Source organism: Cheilinus undulatus, linkage group 13 (genome assembly GCF_018320785.1).
Source record: "Cheilinus undulatus linkage group 13, ASM1832078v1, whole genome shotgun sequence".
Lineage (NCBI taxonomy): Eukaryota > Metazoa > Chordata > Actinopteri > Labriformes > Labridae > Cheilinus > Cheilinus undulatus.
Window position 1 is genome coordinate 42235887 of NC_054877.1, and position 23875 is coordinate 42259761.

The following is a 23875-nucleotide window of genomic DNA, read 5'->3' on the forward strand; positions in this document are numbered from 1 at the left end:
TTTTTTTTTTTTACCTATGATTGATGTAACTGCATGTTTTTTTCCAAAACCTGTGGGACTTAATACTTTTATTCTCTGAATAAACAGACTATATTTTTTAGACAACCAGTTCTATAATTTATTTTAATATGTTGAATGCTGTAAGCTTTTTTTTAATTAAACATAAAATACACTGTGAGTAGTATTTTGTTAGCTCTATTAAAATATAAATAATAACAAAAGACATACCACTGCTTTGCCAAAATATTTCCCAAATGAATGAAACTAATGGAGCATGGGAACAAAACATAAACCATAAAACTCAAAGACTGACTAAATTTGACACAATGTTTTGGATAAAAGCTATGTTACACAACCTGGCACCGTCCTTATTTGTTAATATTTTATTGTTATTGGTTCCTTAAATGTATATAGCTACATTTTCTCCTCTTTATCTCTCTGTATGAATGGAGACTGAATGGTGCATGGAGCACTGAGCAACGGCATCCCCCCTCTACTTCAGCTATTCTTTTATTGCATCTGAGTGGTTTAAAGTCATACACAGAGACACACGCACCTACACACACACATTGAGTCAACCACAGCCCTGAGGAGAAGTCTTACGGTGTTGGCTGTGGCAGAACGATGGGGAGAAAATATCCTCCCTTTATTCTGTGCTGTTTTGTGCAGGGAGGGGACACGCCACTACAGGAGACGCACAAAAACAAGACAAGCTTTCAGTGTGGCTCTCTGCTCTGGTTTGAACAAGGAAAGTGGTCCAGTTCTGATTAAACTGCCACTTTCCTACAGCGACAACAGCAGAGCCTGTATATACCAGACAAGCCCACCTTGATGATCAGAAAGCCATGCCAAAACAGACTGGGAGTAGAGCGAAAACATCTTTTCACGGAAAGCTCTGTGTTGCTCTCTGCCCTTGTTTTAATAAAGAGACATTGTCCATTGCAAAAAAGTTAATGTCAAGCCCTGGTCTGAGGTATTTACAACAGTAGAGGCAGCCATTACCAAGGGCTTTCAGTACAACCAAACCAAACTCTGCATGTTATGACTCTGAAAGTAGCATCACTCAGTCAGTCAGACATATACAGAAACATATGTGTGCAAAAGTAAACAGGGTATAAATTGGAAATAAATGGAACTTTTATCCAATAAGATACCAATTTTTAACTTGACCCTCCTATATGATCAAAATATACAGATCTTAACAAATTTATTAGACCACCTAATGTCAGGTCTATGCCACAGCTGCTTTAAATTAACAGTATTGGTAATTACCAAAGTCATTTTTTTCTGTAATGGTTATCATTATATAGAAGCCTTTTAACCAAAATGATATTGTTAATGCTAAAATATGATAATTATTATCGTCATCAAAGTAATTTTCGAATTTACAGTTAAAAAAAATATATATTTATCCATATATATATAGATATATATATATATCTATATATATATAGATAGATAGATAGATAGATAGATATTAAAGCACATGATAATTTCTTGATTTGAGTCAAATCAGAGGATGTCAAATTATAGTTATTTACGGTCATTCCAGACCAGAAAAAAATAGTTATAGAGTTTGAATTTTCTGCTTGATTATTTCTGACTCCTTAGAGAAGCCCAGTGAGCCAAGTCAAATTTGGGTATAAAAAGGTGAATTCTCTTTGAAATTCGTCATTGCTCCCTGAAAATGAAAGAGTCCACATTAAAGCACTTCAAGATGCTGGATAGTCAAACAGGAAAAGACAGAAAGTGTTCTCACCATGTGGTCAAGGATGCTTTGGAGTCAACTGCCCAGACTGATGCTTATAAAATGAACCAAGAAAGAGGCAGGAAACGAACGTTAAATGACGCAGATACATGCTTTTATTTTGAAAGTTCATACAGGAACTCTCTACTAAATGTGTAATGGCGTGGCATTTTATTTACCAACGGTTTGACGCTGTCAGTCAGGTCAGTGGGTTTGTCTTTTAACTTAAGAAATAAAGCGCTAACCTTTTATTCCAATCCGTGTTTGATCGTGCAGCTAGGCGTTAGCTTTAGCTTTAGCATGTAGCTCACGCCATATTGTCCTGATTGAGGGTTTTAAGGTGTCTGCAGACGCAACGTTATCAGCTTGCAGTAAAGGTATGCGACCAACCGCTGGATCAGTCGTTCATGTCACTTTTTAATGCAAATGCAGATGTTTCGTTAAAGAGAATGACATTTGAAGCTTAGTCCTTTCATCAGGCTGTCTTTAAAGTTGTCGATTTAGTAAAACTTGTAGTAACTCATACTTTCCACCAAACTCAGAGCTGTGTGTCTAATGCACAGATGAGCACATATAACGATTCACTGAAGATTTATATTCATGATGTGTTTATGTAATTCCTCGTTTAGTGTAACAGACAATACTCAGCCAAACGTAAACATCATACTACCATTCTAGTTGGGCTGTCAGTTTCTGTGAACTGCTACAAACAGTCCAGTCTATGGAGGAAGATAACAATGACTTCCTACTAAGGGAGTTGTTGCAGTAGGGGAGACCAGGGTTGGTTGTTACACCATTTACTCTCCACCATGTTACTCATGATCAAAACATCTGATAGTAATTCTAATTGGTCGTTTCCACAAAGCATGCTGTTCCGTTTAGTATGGCAGGATATGATTTATTTGCATTTCCATTATAAATTCCATTATATAAGATAATGTCAATATTCCTAATGTGAAATATCCTGCACTGTCTCTTTAAGCTTTTCTGTACCTGCAATACTGTAAGAAAGCTAACTGTGGTAATCTATCTTACCTCATATGCTTGTTGCCCTTACTAATTTAAACTATCCTAAACAATCTTATGTTAACTTATTAGTTATTTCATATTTTTGTAGTAAAATGCCTCACTTCGTATGCACATTCACACTAATTAATCTGTTAACTCTTCTCAAATACTGTGAGAAACTAACCTTGCAAAGCAGATGGACACTCCCGTTTCTTTGTTTTTCACTGGCGAATCCATCTTGTTAAACACCCATCTGAAACATATGGGCCCGGTTAGAAAGTGACAGGACCAATCAGCGACGAGGGGAAGCACTTTCAGGCGCAGCAGAGTCATGACGTTAACAAGCAGCAGCAAGAGCTGGTGCAGTTACTGAGGAAGAGATTGCTGAAGCACCAGTTTTATCAGAACTTGACAACATTTCTTTGTTAAAAGAAGAACAAAGAACAGCAGTGAGTTGTTTTCTTTTCAAAAACGACAAAAGTCGAGTACTTACATGTCTATAGTCGCCATGTTTCGCATTATTCCTTAGTAGCTGCGCACACGCAGCTCGATAACTGCTACCTCACGTGTTTTGTTGCTCTTACTGGCCTGTAGAGATGTGATAGACAGAACGTTCATCCAATCACACTCCGAGTTTTTTTCAAATCCTCTGCCTTTTCTCAGACGTTTCCTGTTGAAGCTTTCCCAGACAGATGTATGAAACAAACCCATCTGGCATGTCAGGTTAATGAGAAACCCCAGTGTTGTAAAATGCCTCACCTTATATGCATGTTTTCACCAATTAATCTTTAATCTCTACTCAAATACTGTAAGAAATCATATTGTGGTAAAATGCCTCATCTCATACGCACATCAGCACTGAGCTATTAAATCTACTCAAGTACTGTAAGAAAGCTCACTTTGGTATAATGCCTCACCTCATATGCTTGTTGCCTTTACGAACATAAACAATCCAAAATTATCTTAAATTCCTCATGCTAATCTGCGTATTTTATACTTCTGATTATGTCTAGTCAGCATCCGTGCACCCTTTGCATCTCTCTTGCAACAATGCAATCAATGTCAACAGACTTGAGTAAAATAGAAAAAACATCTAACAAGAACTTTATATATATGTATGTATATATACATACATATATATACTTTTTTTCAGTTTATTTTTTTGTATAATGTGTATTTCCTGTACTTTGAGAGCAAAGCTGGATTCAAATTCCTTGTTATGTAAGCACACTTGGCCAACAAAGCTGATTATTCTTCAATAGTTGTAAAACGTCCCAAATAACTGACCCGTACCTTCCTACTTTTTGGCACCCTTCCATGGAGATGCAAAGCTTACCTATCCTTCCCAAAAGGATGGAGCTACACACTCAAGAGGGTTTGCACTGACGTCAAACTTAACGTAGAAGTAGATATGAAGCTTTAGATCAGTTGTTTCTCTGTATTACATTGATTCATTTACTTATTTTTAATTTAGTTAATTGTGAAAAGATTGCAGATGTTAAATCTGTTTGAAAAACTTTAGGTGTATTTTAAAACAAGACACTGACTCACAGTTTTTGTTGGTTGTCGATGTAATCATCAGTGGGTTATAGGTTAAAAAAACTGTGGAATGTTTTGAAATAAAATACATCTATGTGATAATCATGAATGCACTTTGATCTCATCTATTTTGCTGAACTCATCCATTCTTCCCCAGTTAGCTACCAGTTACATACTCATTAGTTCCCTGTTTAACTAACACTTATCTGCATACTTGTTACATTTATTGTAAAGTGCTACCTCTTTTTCCCTCACCAGCTTCAGTCATGAGTTCCAGAGAGTTTGGTGATCCAGAGAAAGAGGGAGAGGATGATGAGGAAGAAGAGGAGGAGGAAGAAGAAGAAAGTGCCAACCCGACAGAAGTGAAAATGAGTCAGATAGTGATGCCATGTCACAGCAACCACCGTCAGGAACTCAGTGTGGGGCAACTGCTCAAGTGGATTGACTCTACTGCCTGCCTTTCGGGTGTGAAAGAGATTTTTTTGTGCAGGGATCAGTCATGCTGTGTGTTGAAATACTTTTAAATCACTGTCCAGACTGTGTTGAAATCGCTGACTCACCCAGACTTGTTACCTTTTTTGCTTGTTTCACATGGACAGCTGAGAGGCATGCTGGGAGTCCCTGCGTCACTGCCTCAATGGACGACATCCACTTTGAACACACTATTAGGTAACAGGAAGTGTGTATGCACTGTAAATGTTTTGTTGATATGTCTAGTATATGTTAGTTAACACAACATTCACTATTCTTTATTAATGTCTCCTGTTTCAGAGTGGGTCAGGTGGTGAATATCAAGGCAAAGGTCAACCGAGCCTTTAACACCAGCATGGAGGTCAGATTAGTACACACACAGTCAATTTTACTCAAACTGAATTAAATTTAACTTAAAATATGACATTTGGTCACAGCCTATTTGAAGTCAAATTTAGTCTGCTTACAGAGTAATGATTTCAGGGTTGTTTTTACTCTAAAAAGCGTTTTATTTTGCTCTGAGTGATGATTTTGTAAACAAAATAAAAATAACTCTACCGCTATACTATCTACCGTCACTGGGTAATTAGATGTTGTGCGTTTAACTAAAATGTATCCATGCTGTACTCTGTCTCAGGTGGGCATACAGGTGAGCTGTGAGGACCTGTTCACTGATCGTCACTGGAGAGTTTGCCATGCCTATGCAACCTTTGTTACTCAGCGAACAAACACGGGACAGAAGGTAAGTAATGTGCTTCATTTAGAGGTGATAATCTCTAATCCCAAGTCAGAGCTATATTTTACTAATGGAAAGAAAGGCTTGTCCTAAAATTAAACAGTCTATACCAGGGCTATTCAATTACAAATTCACCTCTCTCTCTCTCTCTTTTCCATGGCTTCCAGGTCATCTTGAAGCCCATTGTGCCTCACACTCAGAGAGAGCAGGTTGAATACAGTGTGGCAGCAGAGAGACGGCGGGTACGAATGGTGCACGACGACATCATCAAAGATCTTCTTTCACATGGGTCTATCCAACAGGGTAGGTTCACAAACCTGTTATATCTTCCCTTATATATACACAGGGCTTTATATTAACCCCTGCCAACCCCTGGGTGGAATTTATGACAGTCACAACCTATGTTTCGCCCTAAATGTTGTCGGCTGTTAGTAGGCTGGGCCCCAAATTACAGCTGGGGTCATGGTCCACACAAGCCAGTAAGGCCGGCTTCCCTTTAATCAACAAACTCACTGCTTTCAGGTGTGACTCTGTTTTTAAACAGCACGACTTTCTTGATTTTAGGGTAGAAATTGTCCCATGTAACGCTACTCGGCCAATCAAATCCTTTGCTCAGAGCTCGCAAGCAAACCCGCAGAAAAACAGAAGCACTCAGAGCAGCGGTGCAGATCAAGCGGCAACCTCCAGTCCTGAAAAGTGAAGCCAATGTGGAAGTGCAAAAAATTGCAACACTTCAAGTGTCCACTTCAAGCTGGCTGCAGAAACTCTTAGTAAATTTCCCTCCAACTAAATAGAAATGTCCCCCTTTTCCAGAGATGTCCCGCATTTATTAGATGATGAAAGACAATGATTGCTGATGGGTTCTGAACAGGACTGGAAAAGTACACTGCTGTGGTAGTCAAGTAAAAGCACAGTTACTCTGGTTAAAATTTACTTCAGTAAAAGTTAAAGCTCTGTAATTATTTGACTCACATTGCAGATTCTGTGGTCATCATTTGTAAAAAACAAGCAAACATGAATTATACAATTTTACAAAATAAAACTGTAGACTGGAAAACTACAGCCAGTGTTACTACAGCCAGAGTTTTGTAAAACGTTTCCATTGTTGAAATGATCCCAACTAGCCAAGACAATTAGGGCGACTTGGTCGTCCCACAATCAGAAGGTTATGGGTTTGTTCCCCAGCTCCTGCAGTGACATGTTGATGCATCCTGTGTTAGACGCACTTGGGTATGGATGTGTATGAATGGGATTCGCTAATACTGATGGCTAATTTTCCATGCCATTAGTGTGTGAATGTGGAGTGAAAGAAGTGAAAGGGTGTGAATGCGTAGGTGTGACTTGACGTGTAATCTGACTTACAAGGTAGCTGGAACGCAAAAGTCCCCAAATGATGCATCGGTGCATTAATTTTAAATTTAAAGAAAATCTTTACGTATTTATGATTTATCATGGCACCAGTTTCGAACCAGTAAACCCAAGGAGTCTTCTGAGAAGTATCAAGTACAACGGTGTGGCATGCAAATCAACACAGACATACAGCCATGCTAAGTTATAAAAGTAGGATATATGTAGGTTTCTACAATAGAAGCAAAACAACAGTTCAAACTTGTACATGTTGTTTTAATTGTCTTTGTGTGTTTTAGCTGACAGTGCTGCAGAATGTGATGCAGTGGCAGCAGAGAAGACAAAGGTGGAGAGTGTTGAACTGGTTCTTCCCCCACATGCTAATCATCAGGTTATTCTTTCTTTGTTTCTTTATCTCAATAAAAATCTGAAAATCTCAAATATCTTTTCAGGTCTTAATCACTTGCTGATACATTTGAGAAGTACTCCAGCCATACTGGCTGCATGTAGCTTTGCATTTTTCTAGTTTTTAACCACTAAAATTTGGATGCACTCTGGCAATCAGAGTTCATGCGCTTTTTTTTAAAATTATTATTATTTTTTTATTTTAGTGTCGAACAGTAGGTTGACGGCTTCTTGTCTTTGTTAAATTACCAGGTGAACACCTTTGGAGGACAGATCATGGCCTGGATGGTGAACGTAGCTACAATTGCTGCCAGGTAAAAACAAACATTTTTAAGTATTTGTCACAAAAAATAGCAGGGTAACACATTTCACTCACAGGTATATAGATACACACCTGTATTAAAGGGGACATATTTTGCAGAAATCACTTTTTCATACTTGCTAACCAAAGAATGAGCCCCTGGCCTGTCCTCAATCCCCTCAAGTACCAGAAAAATCCACCCCCCCTCTTTCTCCACCTTTCAGAAAATGTGTGCTGAAACAAGTACTCAGATTTTCCCCTGATGAGGTCATGTTAGGAGTTAGCGCCACCAGGTTTGGTTGACCCTCCCCACATCCATTTCCTGAGAGGGGCATGGTCAGGGGTGGAGTCAAACTGCTCATTAACATTTAAAGCTACAGACACAGAAACAGTTCGTTCTGAGCAGGGCTGAAACAGAGGGGTTTTTTTTGGACATACAAAAATCAAATACTGGAGTGTTTTTTCAACAAAAGACTTCACAGGCATGTTTTGGGGACCTCTGTTACCTGGATGGCAAATTTCCATTCAGCTCTTTTGATCAGGGTCAGTTTTTCCAATTTAGTTCTGGAAAGCTGAAGAATGTCCATAAAAAACAGCATTCAATAAGGCAGGGAACTCTTGATGGGTAATGATGCAGGCTGCAGGTGTCTGTGAGTCACTCTGTTTGATTAACAGTGTCCTAAAGAAGTGTTGTAAAGTTTCACTTGTTATAGCATTAACATTAGCTCTGTGATCGTGGGCATGGGTTCCCAGTCTGCACACCTGCACTAGCAGGTAACTGGGGATCTTTGTTCCCACTGAGTCTCCGTCTGCAGGGGTTACTCCTTGGTGTGATCCGGGTCATAAAAGTATCATCTTGTGTCCACAGTAGATGGCATGTCATCGTCACTTGAGTTGAATTGGTTATTTTAATGTTGTTTTACCTTTGTTGTTGTTTCCTTTGATGAAACCCACAGAGTCAAACAGCTGATCAGACACACTTAGGGGGAAAAGGGCATGGCAGTAGCCGATTACAGAATAGTACCAGAGGCTTTCTGTGTGAAAAATTAAACAATAAAAAACTTTCTAATATCGCAGTTGAGCCAGCATTGTTTTCTGGCCAATTTTTGCCTTAAACTCGCTAAATTAGCAGCTGTACCCATCTGTTACTCTGGTTAGCCTAGCTTTTCCAATCGCCTCATGTCTAAAGGGGCAATGCTTACTGAATCACTGAAGGCTAAAGCCGCTACTGTTGCCAAGTACCTCATTAAATAGGAGTAATAGTGCCCAAAAATATCTATAATTTGTCTTCTTGCCTTCCCTTTCTTATGCAGTCGCCTGTGTCAGGCTCACCCAACTCTGCGGACCATCGACATGTTCACCTTTAGAGGACCCTCTCAGGTTGGAGACAGACTGCTTCTAAGAGCTATAGTCAACAACGCCTTCAAAACCAGGTTGGTGTGTTCAGAGTGAACAGCAGGGGTAGGAAAGGAAATTTTAGATTCTACTACAGTTGCAGCGCCTATGAACTTCACCCCCTGGATGTTTTACCCCTTTAATGATTTTATCAATCAGTCATGGTTTGGCTTTTTTTTTTTCCTACAAAAAAGTACAAAAAAAACAATTTTTTATGTCAGAGTGAAACAGATTTCTACAAAGTAATGTTGATTGAATTAAATATGTAATATAAAATAAGTAACTGCATAAATATTTACTCACTTTAAAGTGACCGACCTAATTCAACAGAGGTCCAGCCAACTGGTGCTAGTAGTCTCACCATTAGTGAAATGTGGATCACCCGAGTGCAGTGAATGTGTCTCAAGTGATTGTACTATTAAGACACCTGTGTCTGGAAGGTCCAGTCACTGGTTAACCAGTATTCCTGGCTACCATTACACCATGAGGACAAAAGAGCATGCCAAACAACTCGGAGAAAAGTTAATCCATCCTCAAGAAATGAAGGAATATGGCACAGGTGTAAATTCGCCTAGATCAGGCCATCCTCAGCTTGGGCAGTCAATTTCAGTGCCTAGATGTTCAAGCCTGATTGAGACCTATCCACACAGACTCAGAGCTGTGATTAGAGCCAGAGTTTGATCTACTAGATACTGGGGTGAATACTTTTTAAAGGCACTATACCCCAAATTTTGTACAATTATTGTTACATTATAGAAAGCAGTGCCATTAGTTGATAAGAGGGGAGTGTGAGGAAAAATAAAAAATATGAAATTGGTAAAGTAGACATTTTTCTTTCAATTTGGTGAGTAGCTGCTTGTTAAGTAAAAATTAAAGTGGTGAAGGACGTCCAGCCAAAATCCATTGTTAGCTCCAGTCTGATCATTTTAGGCCCAAGTTGACTGACATGTATGGAGGAAACATAATAAAAACAGATCGATATTGAAAAGGTTCATCAAAAAAATAAATGTTTAAGAAAGAATGGAAAGGAGTATTTGATGTTTTTTTTTTCTTTTGATCCAGCATTGAGGTGGGAGTGCGTGCAGAAGCTTACCAGGAAGAGGGACCAAACCGGCACATAAACTCTGCATTCATGACTTTTGAGGTCCTTGATGACCACGGGAAGCCACGCACATTACCACGGATACGACCTGAACCTCTGGTGAGTTAGCTGATAGAAAAGACACTCGCTGTAGGAACATAGGTTTGTTTAAATGATCACATTAATCCTAAAACTGGAAACAATCAAGAAATGGTAATAATCTGATCAGGCTGGTTTAAATTAATGCTGTCAATCGATTAAAAGAATAATTCAATTAATGACAGGTTTTGGAATTGATTAATCCCACGTACCATAAAATCCGGAATATAAATCACCTCCGTATACAAGACCAGTTTGTTTTTTAAATCTTCTAAAGGGGAAAAAGGATTAAACTGTCCTCATGTGTGACCATTTTATTTGGCAGTGTCCACCAGGGCAGTTTCTGTGCAGCTGTGCTACTCTTTTAGTACCATCTGTCCTTGTCATATAGAGTTTGCACATCTACAACCTGCAGATGATGAGACAGTTGCAATGCACAATGAACAGGGTAATTTTTTAATAGCGTTTCATTCCTGTTGTGTGATGCGAATGAAACCGTTTCCTGTTCAGATTTTGATTGTCTTTTTGACAAACATTTGAAGATCATTAATACAGCGTCCAAATAAAACTGACCCTAAAATAGAGCCCTGTGGAACTCCAGCAAAGCAGCTGATGTATGATGAATTTGAGTCTCAATATGTGCTGCTTGTTTTTGGTTTCATAAGTATGACTTCATCTGAAAATTTTAGGAGCAGCAGTTCATGGTTTGGGAATAACCTTAAAAAAAATGTACAAAACCTTATACCTTAAAAAAAGAAACAAAACATTGAGGGTTGTCTGATGACTCTTCTGCAGCCAGCGGTTCTCAATGTGGGGGGCTAAAAGTGTATCGGCTCTTGAGGGATGTGAAGTTGTAAAATGAAGCTCTGACACAAGTTTTCCAGAGATGAGACTGGAGAGATCTGAGGGTGTGGTGGACCAAAGATCACACATATAAACCTTTACTCAACGATTGGCTGGAATATCAAAGGAAAGACCTCAATCACCACAATCCCTTGTAAAGAACAGCCTTGTGTCACTAATGATTGCATAGTCTGGCATGTTTGCGTCTGTTGATCTGCCTGTGTCAGTTGTTTTATTGATTGGAGTTGCTTTTGTAGAAGAAATCAAGCTATTTTTAAGTATGGGTTTTAATTTTCAACCTTGGCCTGTAGCAAAAACAATATCTGAAAATATAAATACTGGATATTATGAATTTAAAAAAATGCATTATGTAATTGTCTGACCAGTGTACCTATGCACAAAAACGAATGCAAACAACCCAGTCCAAAATCCACAGAGAGATTTACATATTTGATAATCCAGGGTTCAGATGTGTAAATGATAAACTAGAACAATGAGCACACCTCACCCAGACTTTAGACCTGCATAGGTGAGGTTTTGTTGGTGGCAGGGTTTCGAACAACATCAACCAGAAGTTTTTCAGTATAAATGCAGTAAACAGAAGAGTTTAAACGAGGGGGAGTCAGGAGTAACTGTTCAAATAGTTGTGATTTTTATTGTTTCTGGCACAAGGCTGAATTTGGTCGGGGATGTCATGTCTTTGAATGGTGCCAAACACTTGCTCTCTGATTGATAGAGGGATAGCATTAAATAAATACTAGAGAGCCACAAAAACAGCATTTTACCGCTCTTAGAAGGCCTGTTATAATTTGAAGTAGGGCTGGGTGATTATGGCAGAAATCATAATCGCGGTTAATTGAACTTTGCTCCTCGATTCCGGTTAATAAACCATTATTTCACCTCCGACTCTGGATGTGCTGTATATCTGTATAATTTTAAAACAAATAAATGAAATGTTGTATATTTTAAAGTTTAACGCATCAATCTTGTTTACTCCCAGAACAAAATTATGTGGTATAATCTATAAAATGCCGTTCTCTTTAAACAGTTTTGTGCCCTTGTAGTAAACCAGAGTGGTGATGAATTTTCTGGTCTGAACTCCTGATAAAGATTTAAGATGAAACAGATTTTCTTTCCTTAAAAACTGTCATTGACATTAGTTACTGATATTATCATGAGTTACAATTAAGCATCAACAATATTATACCAAAACTACCACAGACTATTGTTTTTAGAAAAACTAACCTTTATCTGAAAAAAAAACACAAAAATTGATCATTCCTTTTAATGATCATATTCCTTGTTGCAATAATAAATCTAATATTTTAAATTTTTATGTGTCTATTATTAAAAAAAACTGTCATTACCAAAGGTTGATTATTTTGATCATAGCTTAATTAATTCTGTTTTATTGGTGTTTTCCACAAAACTAAACTATCATAAACCCTTTCTGCCTTCTCCGCATGTTTTGTTGAGGTCATCCTTCAGGCATCTTAAAGGGGCCTACCAACTCACTTATGATTCACTATACTTCCAGCCCAAAACATGACTCCACCACCTCCTTGCTGACATTGCAGCCTTGTTGGGACATGGTGGACATCCACCAACCATCCAGAACTCCATCCATCTGGACCATCCAGTGTAGCACAGCATTTATCAGTGAAAAACTGTTTGAAAAGGAGTCTTTGTGTATTTCTGAGCCCATTGCAATCATTTCTTCTTGTGGAAATTGGTTTAGGGAGGCTGAAATACAGCTTTACACATCAGCAAGCCTCTGGAGGATCCTGCATTCAGAGGTTCTTGGGACTTCAGAGGCACCAGCAGCTTCACTTTCCTGTTTACTACTCATCAATTTATTTTTTACAGCTGCTCTCTTAATACGATGAATTTGCCTCACAGAAACTTTCCTTGTCTGACTCTTAACTGAGTCTATTTTTTAAAGGCCCCTCTCTTTGTTGTCATCCACAGGAAGGGGAAAGAAGGTTTCAAGAAGCCATAGCCAGGAAGAAGATCCGGTTGGACAGGTGACTTGACTTTTTGTTGCTTTTAGAGTATTTTCAATTCAGCACAGCACAGTGTTCAGAATATTTTTTGCATATTTGTCACACTTGAGTGTTTCAGATGATTAAGAAAATGACATTAGACAAAGAAAACCTGAGTAAATGCAAAATTCAGTTTTTAAATGACGATTTCATTCATTCAGGGAAAAAGGCCATCCAAACCTACCTGACCCTATGCGAAAAAGTCCTTGCCCCCTAAACCTAATGACTGGTTGTGCCACCTTTGGTGGCGATGACTGTCAGTAAGTATTTGTGATACCTGGCAGTGAGTCTTTCACATCATTGTGGGTGAATTTTGACCCACTCTTCTTTGCAGATTTTTTTCAATTCAGCCACATTGGAGGCTTTTCCAGCATGAATGGCCTGTTTAAGGTCATGCCACAGCAACTCAAAATGGATTTGAGTCCAGACTTTGACTTTACCACTCCAAAACCTTTATTTTGTGCTTTCAATCAGTCTGATCAGATCAGTCAGTCTGATCAGGATCAATCAGTCTGATCAGGATCAATCAGTCTGATCAGGATCAATCAGCTTTTAAGAGATGGACTTGCTGCTGTGTTTTTGATCATTGTCCTGCTGCATAACCCAAATGCTCTTGATCTGGGGGTCATGAACTAATTGCGGGACATTCTCCTCCAGGATTTTCTGGTAGAGGCAGAATTTATGGTTCCATGAACTACAGCAAGTGGTCCAGGTCCTGAAGCAGCAAAGCAGCTGCAGACCATCACACTACCACCACCACTTTTGTCTCGTCAGTCCACAAAATATTTTCCCACAAGTCTCAAGGATCATCAAGATTTTTTGGTAAATGTGAGATGAGCCTTTGTGTTGGCAGTTGCTTTGGCCTTGGAACTCTCCCATGGATGCCATTTTTGCCTAGTCTCTTTCTTATTGTTGACTCATGAATACTGACCTTAACTGAGGCCAGTGAGACCTGCAGGTCTTTAGATGTTGTTGTGGGTTCTTTTGTGACCTCTTGGATGAGTTGTCGATACGCTGCTGGAGTCATTTTGGTAGGCCAGTTTTCTCCGCTTGTGGCTAATGGCTCTAACGAGAATTTCTTTCGATGGTGCCATGATGTGTTGCTTTTGAGATCTTTTAGGCTACTTCACTTTGTCAGATTTAAGGGATTTCTTAATTCATTGGGTCGGGCAGTTATCAGGTCTGCGTGTGGCTAGTGAAATTGAGGTCAGCTTTCCAAATAAATGTGGTTAATCACAGTTAATTAATTATTTAGCAAGGAGATGCAAGTAGGTTTGAGGGGCCTTTTCCCTTATTAATAAAATCATAATTTTTAAACAGCATTTTCTATTCACTTGGGTTATATTTGAACAATTTTAAAATGTTTTATGATCTGAAACATTTAGGTGTCACAATTTGCAAAAAAGTAAGACATGAGGAAAGGGGGCAAACAATATTTGCAGCACTGTACGTTTGAAGAGATACAGTGTCAACAGGGATCAAACTTCTCTAACAAGAGCACATAGACAACAATGAGAGCATCTACAAATCTCTGCAGTGTGTAAAAACTGGTATAACAGCTGAAGAAATGCATGGCACAGTAAACAGTGCTCTTCTCTTGTTTTAGGAAGTACATCATTTCCCGTAAGCAGAGTGAAGTTCCACTGTCTGTTCCCTGGGATCCAAGAAACCAGGTGACAGAAACGTATATGAACATGTGCTGTTAGCAAAGCACTGACAGCTGGTTTTAGTCCAGTTAGGCATGTCTGGAGAGGTACAGGTGTGTACATTGTGCTGGACTTCGTTTGACTTTAGTTAATGCATATATTTAATATATGTGTGTATTTGGGTGATTTTTAAAGGTGTATTTGAGCTACAACAACGTCTCAGCTCTGAAGATGTTGGCAGCAAAGAAAACCTGGCGCCTCAGCTCTGAGAAAGACAAGGTATCTATTGTTCTCTCTGTTAAAGATGTAAACTTTGTTTTCAATGTGAAAGTGGTTTGTCCTGTTCTGCTATGCGAGGAACTGAATTCTGCTCTGTTCTCAGGTTCGTCTGTACACCCTGGAGCAGAAGTCCATGTTGAGTTTTCGAGTGGAAGCAGAGGTTGATGTTCCTGCAAACAGAGCGTTCTGTCTGCTGGCTGAGCTGAGTAACAGACCCAGCTGGGACTCACATTATCAGTAATGATTTCAGATACATACACAAACACTTTATTTAAGTTTGACTGCCTGCATTGCTCCAATGAATGTCAAAATACACTCACCAGCCACTTTATTAGGTACGCCTTGCTAGTACCGATTGAACACCCTTTTGCCTTAATTCTTCATGAGAGAGTTTCAACAAGGAGTTGTAAACATTCCTCAGAGATTTTGGTCCATATTGATGATAGCATCACACAGTTGCTGCAGATTTGTCAGCTGCACATCCATGATATGAATCTCCTGTTTCACCACATTCAACCAAGATCTGGTGACTGTGTGTACAGTGAACTCGCTGTCATGTTCAAGAAACCAGTATGAGATGATTTGTGACATGGTGCATTATCCTGCAGGAACAAGCCATCAGAAGATGGGTACACTGTGGTCATAACAGGATGGACGTGGTCAGCAGCAATACTCAGATAGGCTGTGGCATTTAAATGATGCTCACTTGAAAAATATCCCTCATACCATTACACCACCAGCAGCCTGAACCATTGATACAAGGCAGGATGGATCCATGCTTTCATGTTGTTTCTGCTAAAACTGACCCCAGCATCTGAATGCCATCCATCTTCTTCATGTCGCTTATCCGGGGCTGAGTCGCAGTGGTAGCAGATTGAGCAAGCCAACCCAGACATTCTTCTCCCCAGCGACACTTTCCAACAAGACTAGACAAGATATACAATCCCCCCCAGCGTGTTCTGGGTCTTCCTAGAGTTCTCCTCCCAGAAAAACTGAAAACCTCTAAAGGGAGGCATCCAGATCAGATGCCTGAACTACTTCAACTGGCTCCTTCTGATGCAAAGGTTCCATCTGGATGTCTGAACTCCTCACCCTATCTCGAAGCCTGAGCCCATCTGAACCATCTGAACCATCGTGGTGAACAGATTTGAACAGAATAAAAAACTTAAAATCCAGTGTTTGTTTAATTGGAGCCATATTTGCATAATAATTTGGAACACAATGTAGAAAGATTTATTGTTTAAGACAAGAACAAAATTGATTTTTTATTTGAGGTAGTTAATCAAAATGACATGAGAAAGTAGTGTATTTAACAGATGTGGAAATATTTCTCTCACAGCAAACATCCTGTCATTTTACCTTAAATTAGCTGAATAACTTCATGTCAACACCCTCATCAGTGCTGTCTCTTTTTTCCCTCCCTCCTTTTTAAATCAGCCACTGTGAGCTGATTTACCCGGTTGACGATGATGACTTCCTGTATCGTGTGGTGACTCCATCGGTGCATCATGGTGGAGTAGGTTCCTCTAATTCAGCACGCCAGGCAGAAGGAGTTCTTCAGGACTTCATCTTGTTGGCCTCCAAGAGGAAGCCGTGTGGCAAAGGGTCAGTTCAGTGACCGACTGGCTGATAGGTCAGAAGGATTGTGGCTCAATGCTGCAAGAATAACCATCAATGCTTTCTTTATTTTCTTCCTCAGAGATCCATATGTCATTGCCCTGCGATCAGTGTCTCTGCCAACTCATCCTCCTACTGAAGGCTATCACAGAGGAGAGGTTCTGTGTGCTGGATTTACCATACTGGAGACAGAAAACAACATGTCGCTAGTAAGACAAAATTCTTAATTTTACTGATCAATAAAGGTGTTTTTAATAACTTTATAATCAAAGGCTTCCACTTCCTGCCTTCCAGCAGCTCATTACTTACCATTGTACATTATACCCAGAGGTCAGGTTAACCAAAAACTATATGTATTTGACAGATTAACCGAGGAGTTAAATCATTCGGAGGCTGTCAGCTGCTCCATAGAGCTGTTGCGTATGGTAGAGGAGGATGTGATAGTCATATCCAGTTGTCCTTTCTTGTTTCATTGTTATAATTAACTGAACTGAATGCAGTGTTTGTTAAGTGTAAGTATTAGACTAGAATGGACTAAAGTTGTGTGGGTGCAGATGTCTTTTGACACAAATGCCGCTTCAGCGTAAGGGAAACAGAAACAGTGAAGATGCTTTAGGGATTTTTTTGTCCTGGAAACAAAAAGGGAAGTACAGCTTGCCCCCCCCCCCCCCCCCAACAGATAAATTTTATGCAGAAGTAATTCATTAAAATACACGTATTTAACAAGCCCCAACATATCTCTCCAGAAAACTTGTCTGTTTTTTTTTCTCAGATCAGTTACTATAACCAGGCCTCTCCAGAGGTGCTTCCATACATCTCCACAGACATTGCCGGCCTCTCCTCATCTTTCTACCACACCTTCTGCTCCTGCAGCTGGTACCTGACCAAGAATAGACTTCAGTCCACCAACTCGATGCAAACAGGCCAGAACCAGGACTCAAACACAGACAGTCCCACCTTTGACAGTGAGGCTGACAGACTGTCTTCAGTCCTTTGTAGCACCCAGCTGTGATAGCAGAACTTTCTAGCACAGTTTACAACAAAGAGGTGGGAGTGGAGTTTAACTACATGGTACAATTCAGCCAAAAATCACAGGATGACACGTTAAAATTTTCCCATGGTACTGTTGTTAAATATTTTAATAGAGAAGAATGATTGTTTTTTATAATACGGCCAAAGTTTTTAAGATTACATTAAATTTGTGATGAGAAAGTCCATGCTCTAATATATTTGAAACAATGCAGTATTATTGCCACTTAAGCCTCCTATAGACTGGGCATTTTAAGCATTTTGGCGTGCTACTCTGTGCAACATGAATCTCATGACATCAAATATGATATGTGTAATCTGTTGATGGTGGACCAACCTTTTATAACCACAATTGGTCATCTTTTGTCTGGGAAAGCCCATAATCGCACAGTACTTGAGAGTTCCATGACCCTCTGTCAGTCAACATTGAAGGTACGATACCCACAAAGTTCAGCGATATACCAATGAGGACAAAGTTATTAGCCCCACTATGAAAATTTCCGTTTTCCCCAAGTGCTGTTAAACAGAGCAAGGAATTTTAACAGCTTTCCCAGACATCCCTGTTTTATTTTGGATGCCTACATTATTTTGCTTTGCACAAAGAAACAAAATTATTTCATAAAAACCAAAAACTACCAGGTTCTAAATTATTAGCCACCTTTAGAAGTGACCTTTTGGTTGAGCCATAGCCGAGCCATAGCCAAACCACTGTTGTGCAATGGTGTGTTTTATTGTTGTTATGTTCAAAGCTTGTAAATCAAGTTAAAACTGAGGGTTATCTTCAAATTTACACACAGGATAAAAACTGAGGGTTTGAGCTGTCACTAAGAAAGCATCATGGCAAAAATCAAAGAAATCAGTTTAGACTTGAGAAAAAAAATTGTTGATGCTCGCAAAGCAGGAGAAAGATATAGAAAGTCATCACAGCGTTTCCAAGAGTCAAGAACTGGAGTGAGAAGTATAATCAAGAAATTCAAAGAGAAGCACACAGTCTGCACAGTCCCTGCACAGGAATAGACCAAGGAAAAGTCTATTTCTGCAGAAGAGACACCTTCAAGCCAGACTGAAGTCTGCTAAGGACAACATGGAGAAGGATTCTGAATTCTGGAAGCATGTCCTTTGGTCAGATGAAACTAAACTAGAGCTCTTTGGCTAGAGAGAGACACTGCTTATGTTTGGAGGAAGAAAGGAGAGGAGTGTCACCCAAAGATCCCCGTCCCCACAGTGAAACACGGTGGTGGGAGGATTATGCTGTGGGGATTCTTCAGTGCATCTGGAATTGGGAATCATGTAAAGGTGGAAGGGTCATGAAGAAAGAAGGATACGTGAAGATTCTGAAAGAAGCAGTAAGTAGCAAATCTGGGTCTGGGTCATTGCTTTGTCTTCCAACATGAAAATGGGGTAAACTGAAGACCAAGGTCCATGCCAGAAGGCCATCAAATCTGGAGCAGCTGGAAAGATTTGCCAAAGAAGAATGTGCTGGGATTCCTCAGGAGACGTGTCAGAGACTTGATGAAAACTGCAACAAACGAGTGCAGGCTGTTACCCAGCAAGTAGACACAACTGACTATTAGCATCAGGGAGGGTAATAATTTAGACCCTGGTTCTATTTGTTTTTTGTAAAATTATTTTGTATCTGTGTGCAAAGTAAAATAATGCATCAATCAAAATAAAAACTAGGAAACGCTGTGATGAAACTTTATTGCTCTGTTTAAAAGCATTTGGGAAAACTGAAATTTTCATCAAGGGGGGCTAATAATTTTATCCTCACCTGTAATCACTTAAAAAAATCTGTTTTTGAACAAGTTTTTGTTTTGAATGTTTTTTTCACTTACATTTGTGAATGCTTCATGAAACATCCTTTTTTGTTGTTTTGGGGATTTTTTTCCAAATATTAGTGGTAAAGTTCAAAGAGGCTTTTAGGTAAATAGCTTATTCAAATCTAGTACTGGACACAAAAAATCATTAAAAGTGAGATGTGTACGTTTTATTTTACTGTGGTGTAGTGGTTTTTTTAGGGAAACAGCTGAATTACCTTCTGAAAGAAATAACTACTTTCTGACTGTTATTTGCACAAAGCAACACCTTTTTAAAAAATGATTTTACATGTAATGTTTTCATAGGACTTTAATAAAATGGTTTTGTTTTTACAAAATGTGTTTGCTATATTTGACTGAAACTAGAAGACTTATGGATTACACAATTTAATATAAAGCACAACTACCTTATGCCATTGTACCTCAAAATCTGATTGTGATTTTGAATTGCACGAGAAATATCACATCAGTTTGAACAGCTTTTTTCAGTCTGGATCCAATAAAAAAAAATCACTCATGTCAGTGTTTTACTGCTGAGCCTTGTAGTGTGTAATATATGGTAGGTACATGATCTCTGTTTCATACCCTGACTTCCAACTAGGATCAGCTCAGTAAGAGAAGGTTGGTACCCTTCAGTTAAAGACATAAAAACCTGCAATCAGTGATATAACTGAGTCATTTAAAAATAAATTATTGAAACTGGTGTGAATGTAAGCATGCCTGGTTGTCTGTCTCTATATGTCAGCCCTGTGATTGACAGGCAACAAGTCCAGGGTGTACCCCGCCTCTCGCCCAATGCCAGGTGGGATAAGCTCCAGCCCCCCTCAACCCCCAACGAGATAAGCGGTATAGAAAATGGATGGATGAACATAGCACTGTCATCAGAAATGATATTGTTAGCCTCATAGCATAACTGATTTATTCATATTATAAGGTTTTCAGAAAAACATATTTTGGCAAACATAAGATTTTTTTTATTTATACTCTAACAGTAAGTTCTACTAGCTGTGTAGTATGTTTTTTTAATAAAAGAAAGGTCACAACAAGGACTTCATAACAAATAAAGTGACTAAATAGATAATAGTTAATCGATAACTTAGGCATGTAGTGATTATGGAATGCAACAAGCACTCTGATTGGCTGAGGATATAGGCAATAAGGCACAATGAATCAGCAGCGTTAGGAGAGTAGAGTTAGGCAGATATCACACTTTGGTCAATTATTATAATATGGAGAGGATACATTCTACTGTAGATTAAAATCAAAATTCGAAGGATCCAGTTGAGGTGGTTCAGCATCTGATCCACACACATCCAACTGGAAGGAGACCCTGAGGTAGACCTGGTGCTCGCTGGAAGGATTATCTCGTCTGACCTGGGAATGCCTCGGAATCCCACAGGAAGAGCTGGAAAACATTGCTGGGGAAGGTAAGATGTGTGGGTAGACTTGATAGCCTGCTGCCACTGTGACCCGGCCCTGGATAAGCGAAAGAAAATGGATGGATGGATGAATGTTTTAACGAAGTTCAATGTTTGTCCAGGAATACCTTTAAAATCATTTAAGAATCATCTCTTAAATGTTAAAAAAATAGATAACTGCATCTCCTTAACCAACACGCTGCCAAAAGAGCAACAAAGTTCCCATTCATTGCTGACTGAGTGTTTGCATCACATTGAAAAACTCACCCTGAAGTTGGCTGATGAAGACAAAATAATATCCGAATCAGCGGGCTAAAGGAAGAAGCAGAGGGCAGCAATATACTGCAATTTCTTTCCAGCTATATCCCACTCTGGATACCTGCCCTCAAGGATACTCCAATGGAGCTGGTACGCGGCCACAGGTTATACGGTGAAAACCGCAGCGGACATCCCCGTATTCTAATCTTCAAATGCCTGCGGTACAGCACCAGGGTGGCTCTACTGAGAGAGGCCCAACGGGCAAAACCGTTCATTCACGCCGGGACAGAGCTGCGCTTCTTTGCCGATTACAGCAAACACACCGTCCAGAGGAAGAAGGCTTTCAATGATGTGCGACGCAAGCTGAATGAAAGAGGCATTCCGAACTTTCTTCTACACCCAGCATCTCTTAAGGTAAACATCGGAAAAGAAATCATGCTTTTTAGAAGTGTGGAGGAGGCAGAAAAGTTTATGAGCAGTCCCACCCTGGACCCACTGCAGGGTCCGGCATTCCAGGCAGATTCATCCCTGGCGACCAGCTCCCCTTCTCAGGACATTATTTAATTTACGTTACTTTTGGACATTTCCTTAATCTCTTTAGTCATCTCAATGTTAACCTTAGGGGCAAGAATTTTAGGGAACAGTTTACGCCTCCTTAAAACTAATTAACTGTACAAAGGCGACAAAAAAAAATTTAAAAAGTGTTTTTTTTTTTTCACTCGTTTTTCCCCCCTCTTCCATATAGATGCCACCATTGCTACATTTACAACTAAACAATTTCCATGAGCGAAAATCGCAAGAGGGGCTCGGGGGAGCGTGCGGGTTTCATCGCAAGGTCATTCCTGACAATAGACCTGACTTGTCATACAAGGTCATGTCCAAGTCCAGGCTGAAGCAGCATGTAGCTGCACAATGAGAAAGTAAAATGGTTGAGAAACACTGTACATGACAGGAAAATTCATTCATGTGTTTTAGTCATGTGTGGCCTAATTAGCTGATGCTGATCACCTGGCACCTGAGCTTCAGCTGTCTTCTTGATATAGGTGGTGGCCCTCCCTATGAAATAGAGTCCTTTAATTGAATTTTATACAGGCATGCAGGTCCTGTCAAGGTCTTGATGAGAGCAGGAGCAGAAGAGATGAATTTTATCATTTCCAGCTCCATTTGAACACATTAAAGACTTTTACTGAGAAAGGATTGTGGGTTCTTATTTTGATTGACGTCACCAAAGTCAAGACAACACACAAACACACACGCATGTGCGCTTCGCGGACCAACACACACACAAATGCACAATCTCTCCCATTCACTTCATATGGGGTGGCAATATCTCTGCGTTGTGTTTATGATGGATGGAAGGAGACTGCGACACTGGATCTAAGATAAGATATTCCTTTATTAGTCCCACAAGGGGAAATTCCAATTTACAGCAGCAAAAAGTATCTTAGACAAAGCAGGCCATTGGCGACAGAAACACAATAGAAATTGAGTACAAATAAGAGTAGTGTTGCAAGAGCACTAATAAATACAAAAATATGGAATATAAGGATGTCAACTTACAAATTATAAATAGTATTTACAAACAGTTATGTACAGGTTGGCTATATTACAGATTGGTTGTGGTGGAGATATTAATATGTAGACCTATACACACACACACACACACACATATATATATATATATATATATATATATATACAAACGTGTACATTTTATAAACATAAATTAGTTATTGCACAGATTATTTTGAGCAGTTTCTGTTGTGGAGTCCAACAGCAGCAGGAAGGAAAGACCTGTGGTACCTCTCCTTCACACACTTGGGGTGTACCATCCTGTCACTAATGGAGCTCCATAGTGCAGTGAGTGTGTGTTGGAGGGGGTGGGAGTCTTTGTCCATCATGGAGGACAGCTTGGCTGCCATCCTCCTCTCCCCCACCTCCTCCACAGGTTCTAGAGGGCATCCCAGGACAGAGCTGGCCTTCTTTATCAGTTTGTCCAGCCTCTTCCTGTCAGCTGCTGTGATGCTGCTCCCCCAGCAGACCACACTGTAGAAGATGGCCGAGGCCACAACAGAGTCATAGAAGGTCTTCAGGAGTGCCCCCCACACCCCAAAAGACCTCAGCCTCCTGAGCAGATAGAGTCTGCTCTGACCTTTTTTGTAAAGTGCAGTGGTGTTATCAGTCCAGTCCAGTCCAGTTTATGGTTCAGATGAACACCAAGGTACTTGTAAGATGTCACCATCTCAATGTCCCATCCCTTCCCTGGATGTTCACTGGTGATGGGGGGGAGTGGGGGCGCCGACGGAAGTCCAAAACCAGCTCCTTGGTCTTACCAGCGTTAATCTGGAGGTGGTTCCGCTGGCACCAGTCCACAAAGTCCTGGATGAGTCCTCTGTACGACCGGTCGTCCCCATCTGTGATGAGGCCGACGATGGCAGAGTCGTCAGAGAACTTCTGCAGGTGGCAGGTGGGAAAAGTCAGCAGTGTAGAGGGTGAAGAAGAACGGCGCTAACACCGTTCCCTGGGGGGCCCCTACACTGCAGAGGACAATCTCTGACACACCGTCCCGTGTCCTCACATACTGTGGGCGGTTGGTGAGGTAGTCCACAATCCAGCATGTGAGGTGTTGGTCCACTCCAGACAGCTCCAGCTTGTCCCTCAGGATGTCCGGCCTGATGGTGTTGAAAGCACTGCTGAGGTCCAGGAAGAGGACCCGAACAGAGCTCCCAGGTGACTCCAGGTGAGAAAGACCTCGATGGAGGAGGAAGATGATGGCATCCACTCCGATGCCAGGCTG

The 23875-nt window shown here is 40.0% G+C and overlaps 1 protein-coding gene across 2 annotated transcripts; it reads left to right on the top strand.

Annotated features, from left to right (window-relative positions):
- The first annotated feature begins 1887 nt into the window (after window positions 1-1887).
- Window positions 1888-19705, top strand: LOC121520671 (acyl-coenzyme A thioesterase 11-like). Of its 2 annotated transcripts, none has more exons than XM_041804234.1 (17): window positions 1888-1950; window positions 4553-4759; window positions 4894-4963; window positions 5066-5126; window positions 5403-5507; window positions 5669-5804; window positions 7148-7239; window positions 7506-7567; window positions 8868-8987; window positions 10012-10150; window positions 12941-12996; window positions 14621-14687; window positions 14856-14939; window positions 15043-15176; window positions 16377-16544; window positions 16639-16765; window positions 17329-19705. In XM_041804234.1, the coding sequence occupies exons 2-17, from the start codon at window positions 4561-4563 to the stop codon at window positions 17566-17568; spliced, it is 1860 nt and encodes a 619-aa protein (XP_041660168.1). In that variant the 5' UTR covers window positions 1888-1950; window positions 4553-4560; the 3' UTR covers window positions 17569-19705. The 2 variants fall into 2 exon arrangements, with proteins under 2 accessions (XP_041660168.1, XP_041660167.1); XM_041804233.1 differs by lacking the exon at window positions 1888-1950 and adding an exon at window positions 2002-2124.
- Window positions 19706-23875: the final 4170 nt, after the last annotated feature.

Bases quoted from the DNA above. Each gene is read 5' to 3' on its own strand.
- LOC121520671 (XM_041804234.1), top strand. From the start codon at position 4,561: ATGAGTTCCAGAGAGTTTGGTGATCCAGAGAAAGAGGGAGAGGATGAT. The intron at 4,760-4,893 runs GTGTGAAAGAGA...TCACATGGACAG, and splicing joins CTCTACTGCCTGCCTTTCGG to CTGAGAGGCATGCTGGGAGT. The intron at 16,766-17,328 runs GTAAGACAAAAT...TTTTTTTCTCAG, and splicing joins CAGAAAACAACATGTCGCTA to ATCAGTTACTATAACCAGGC.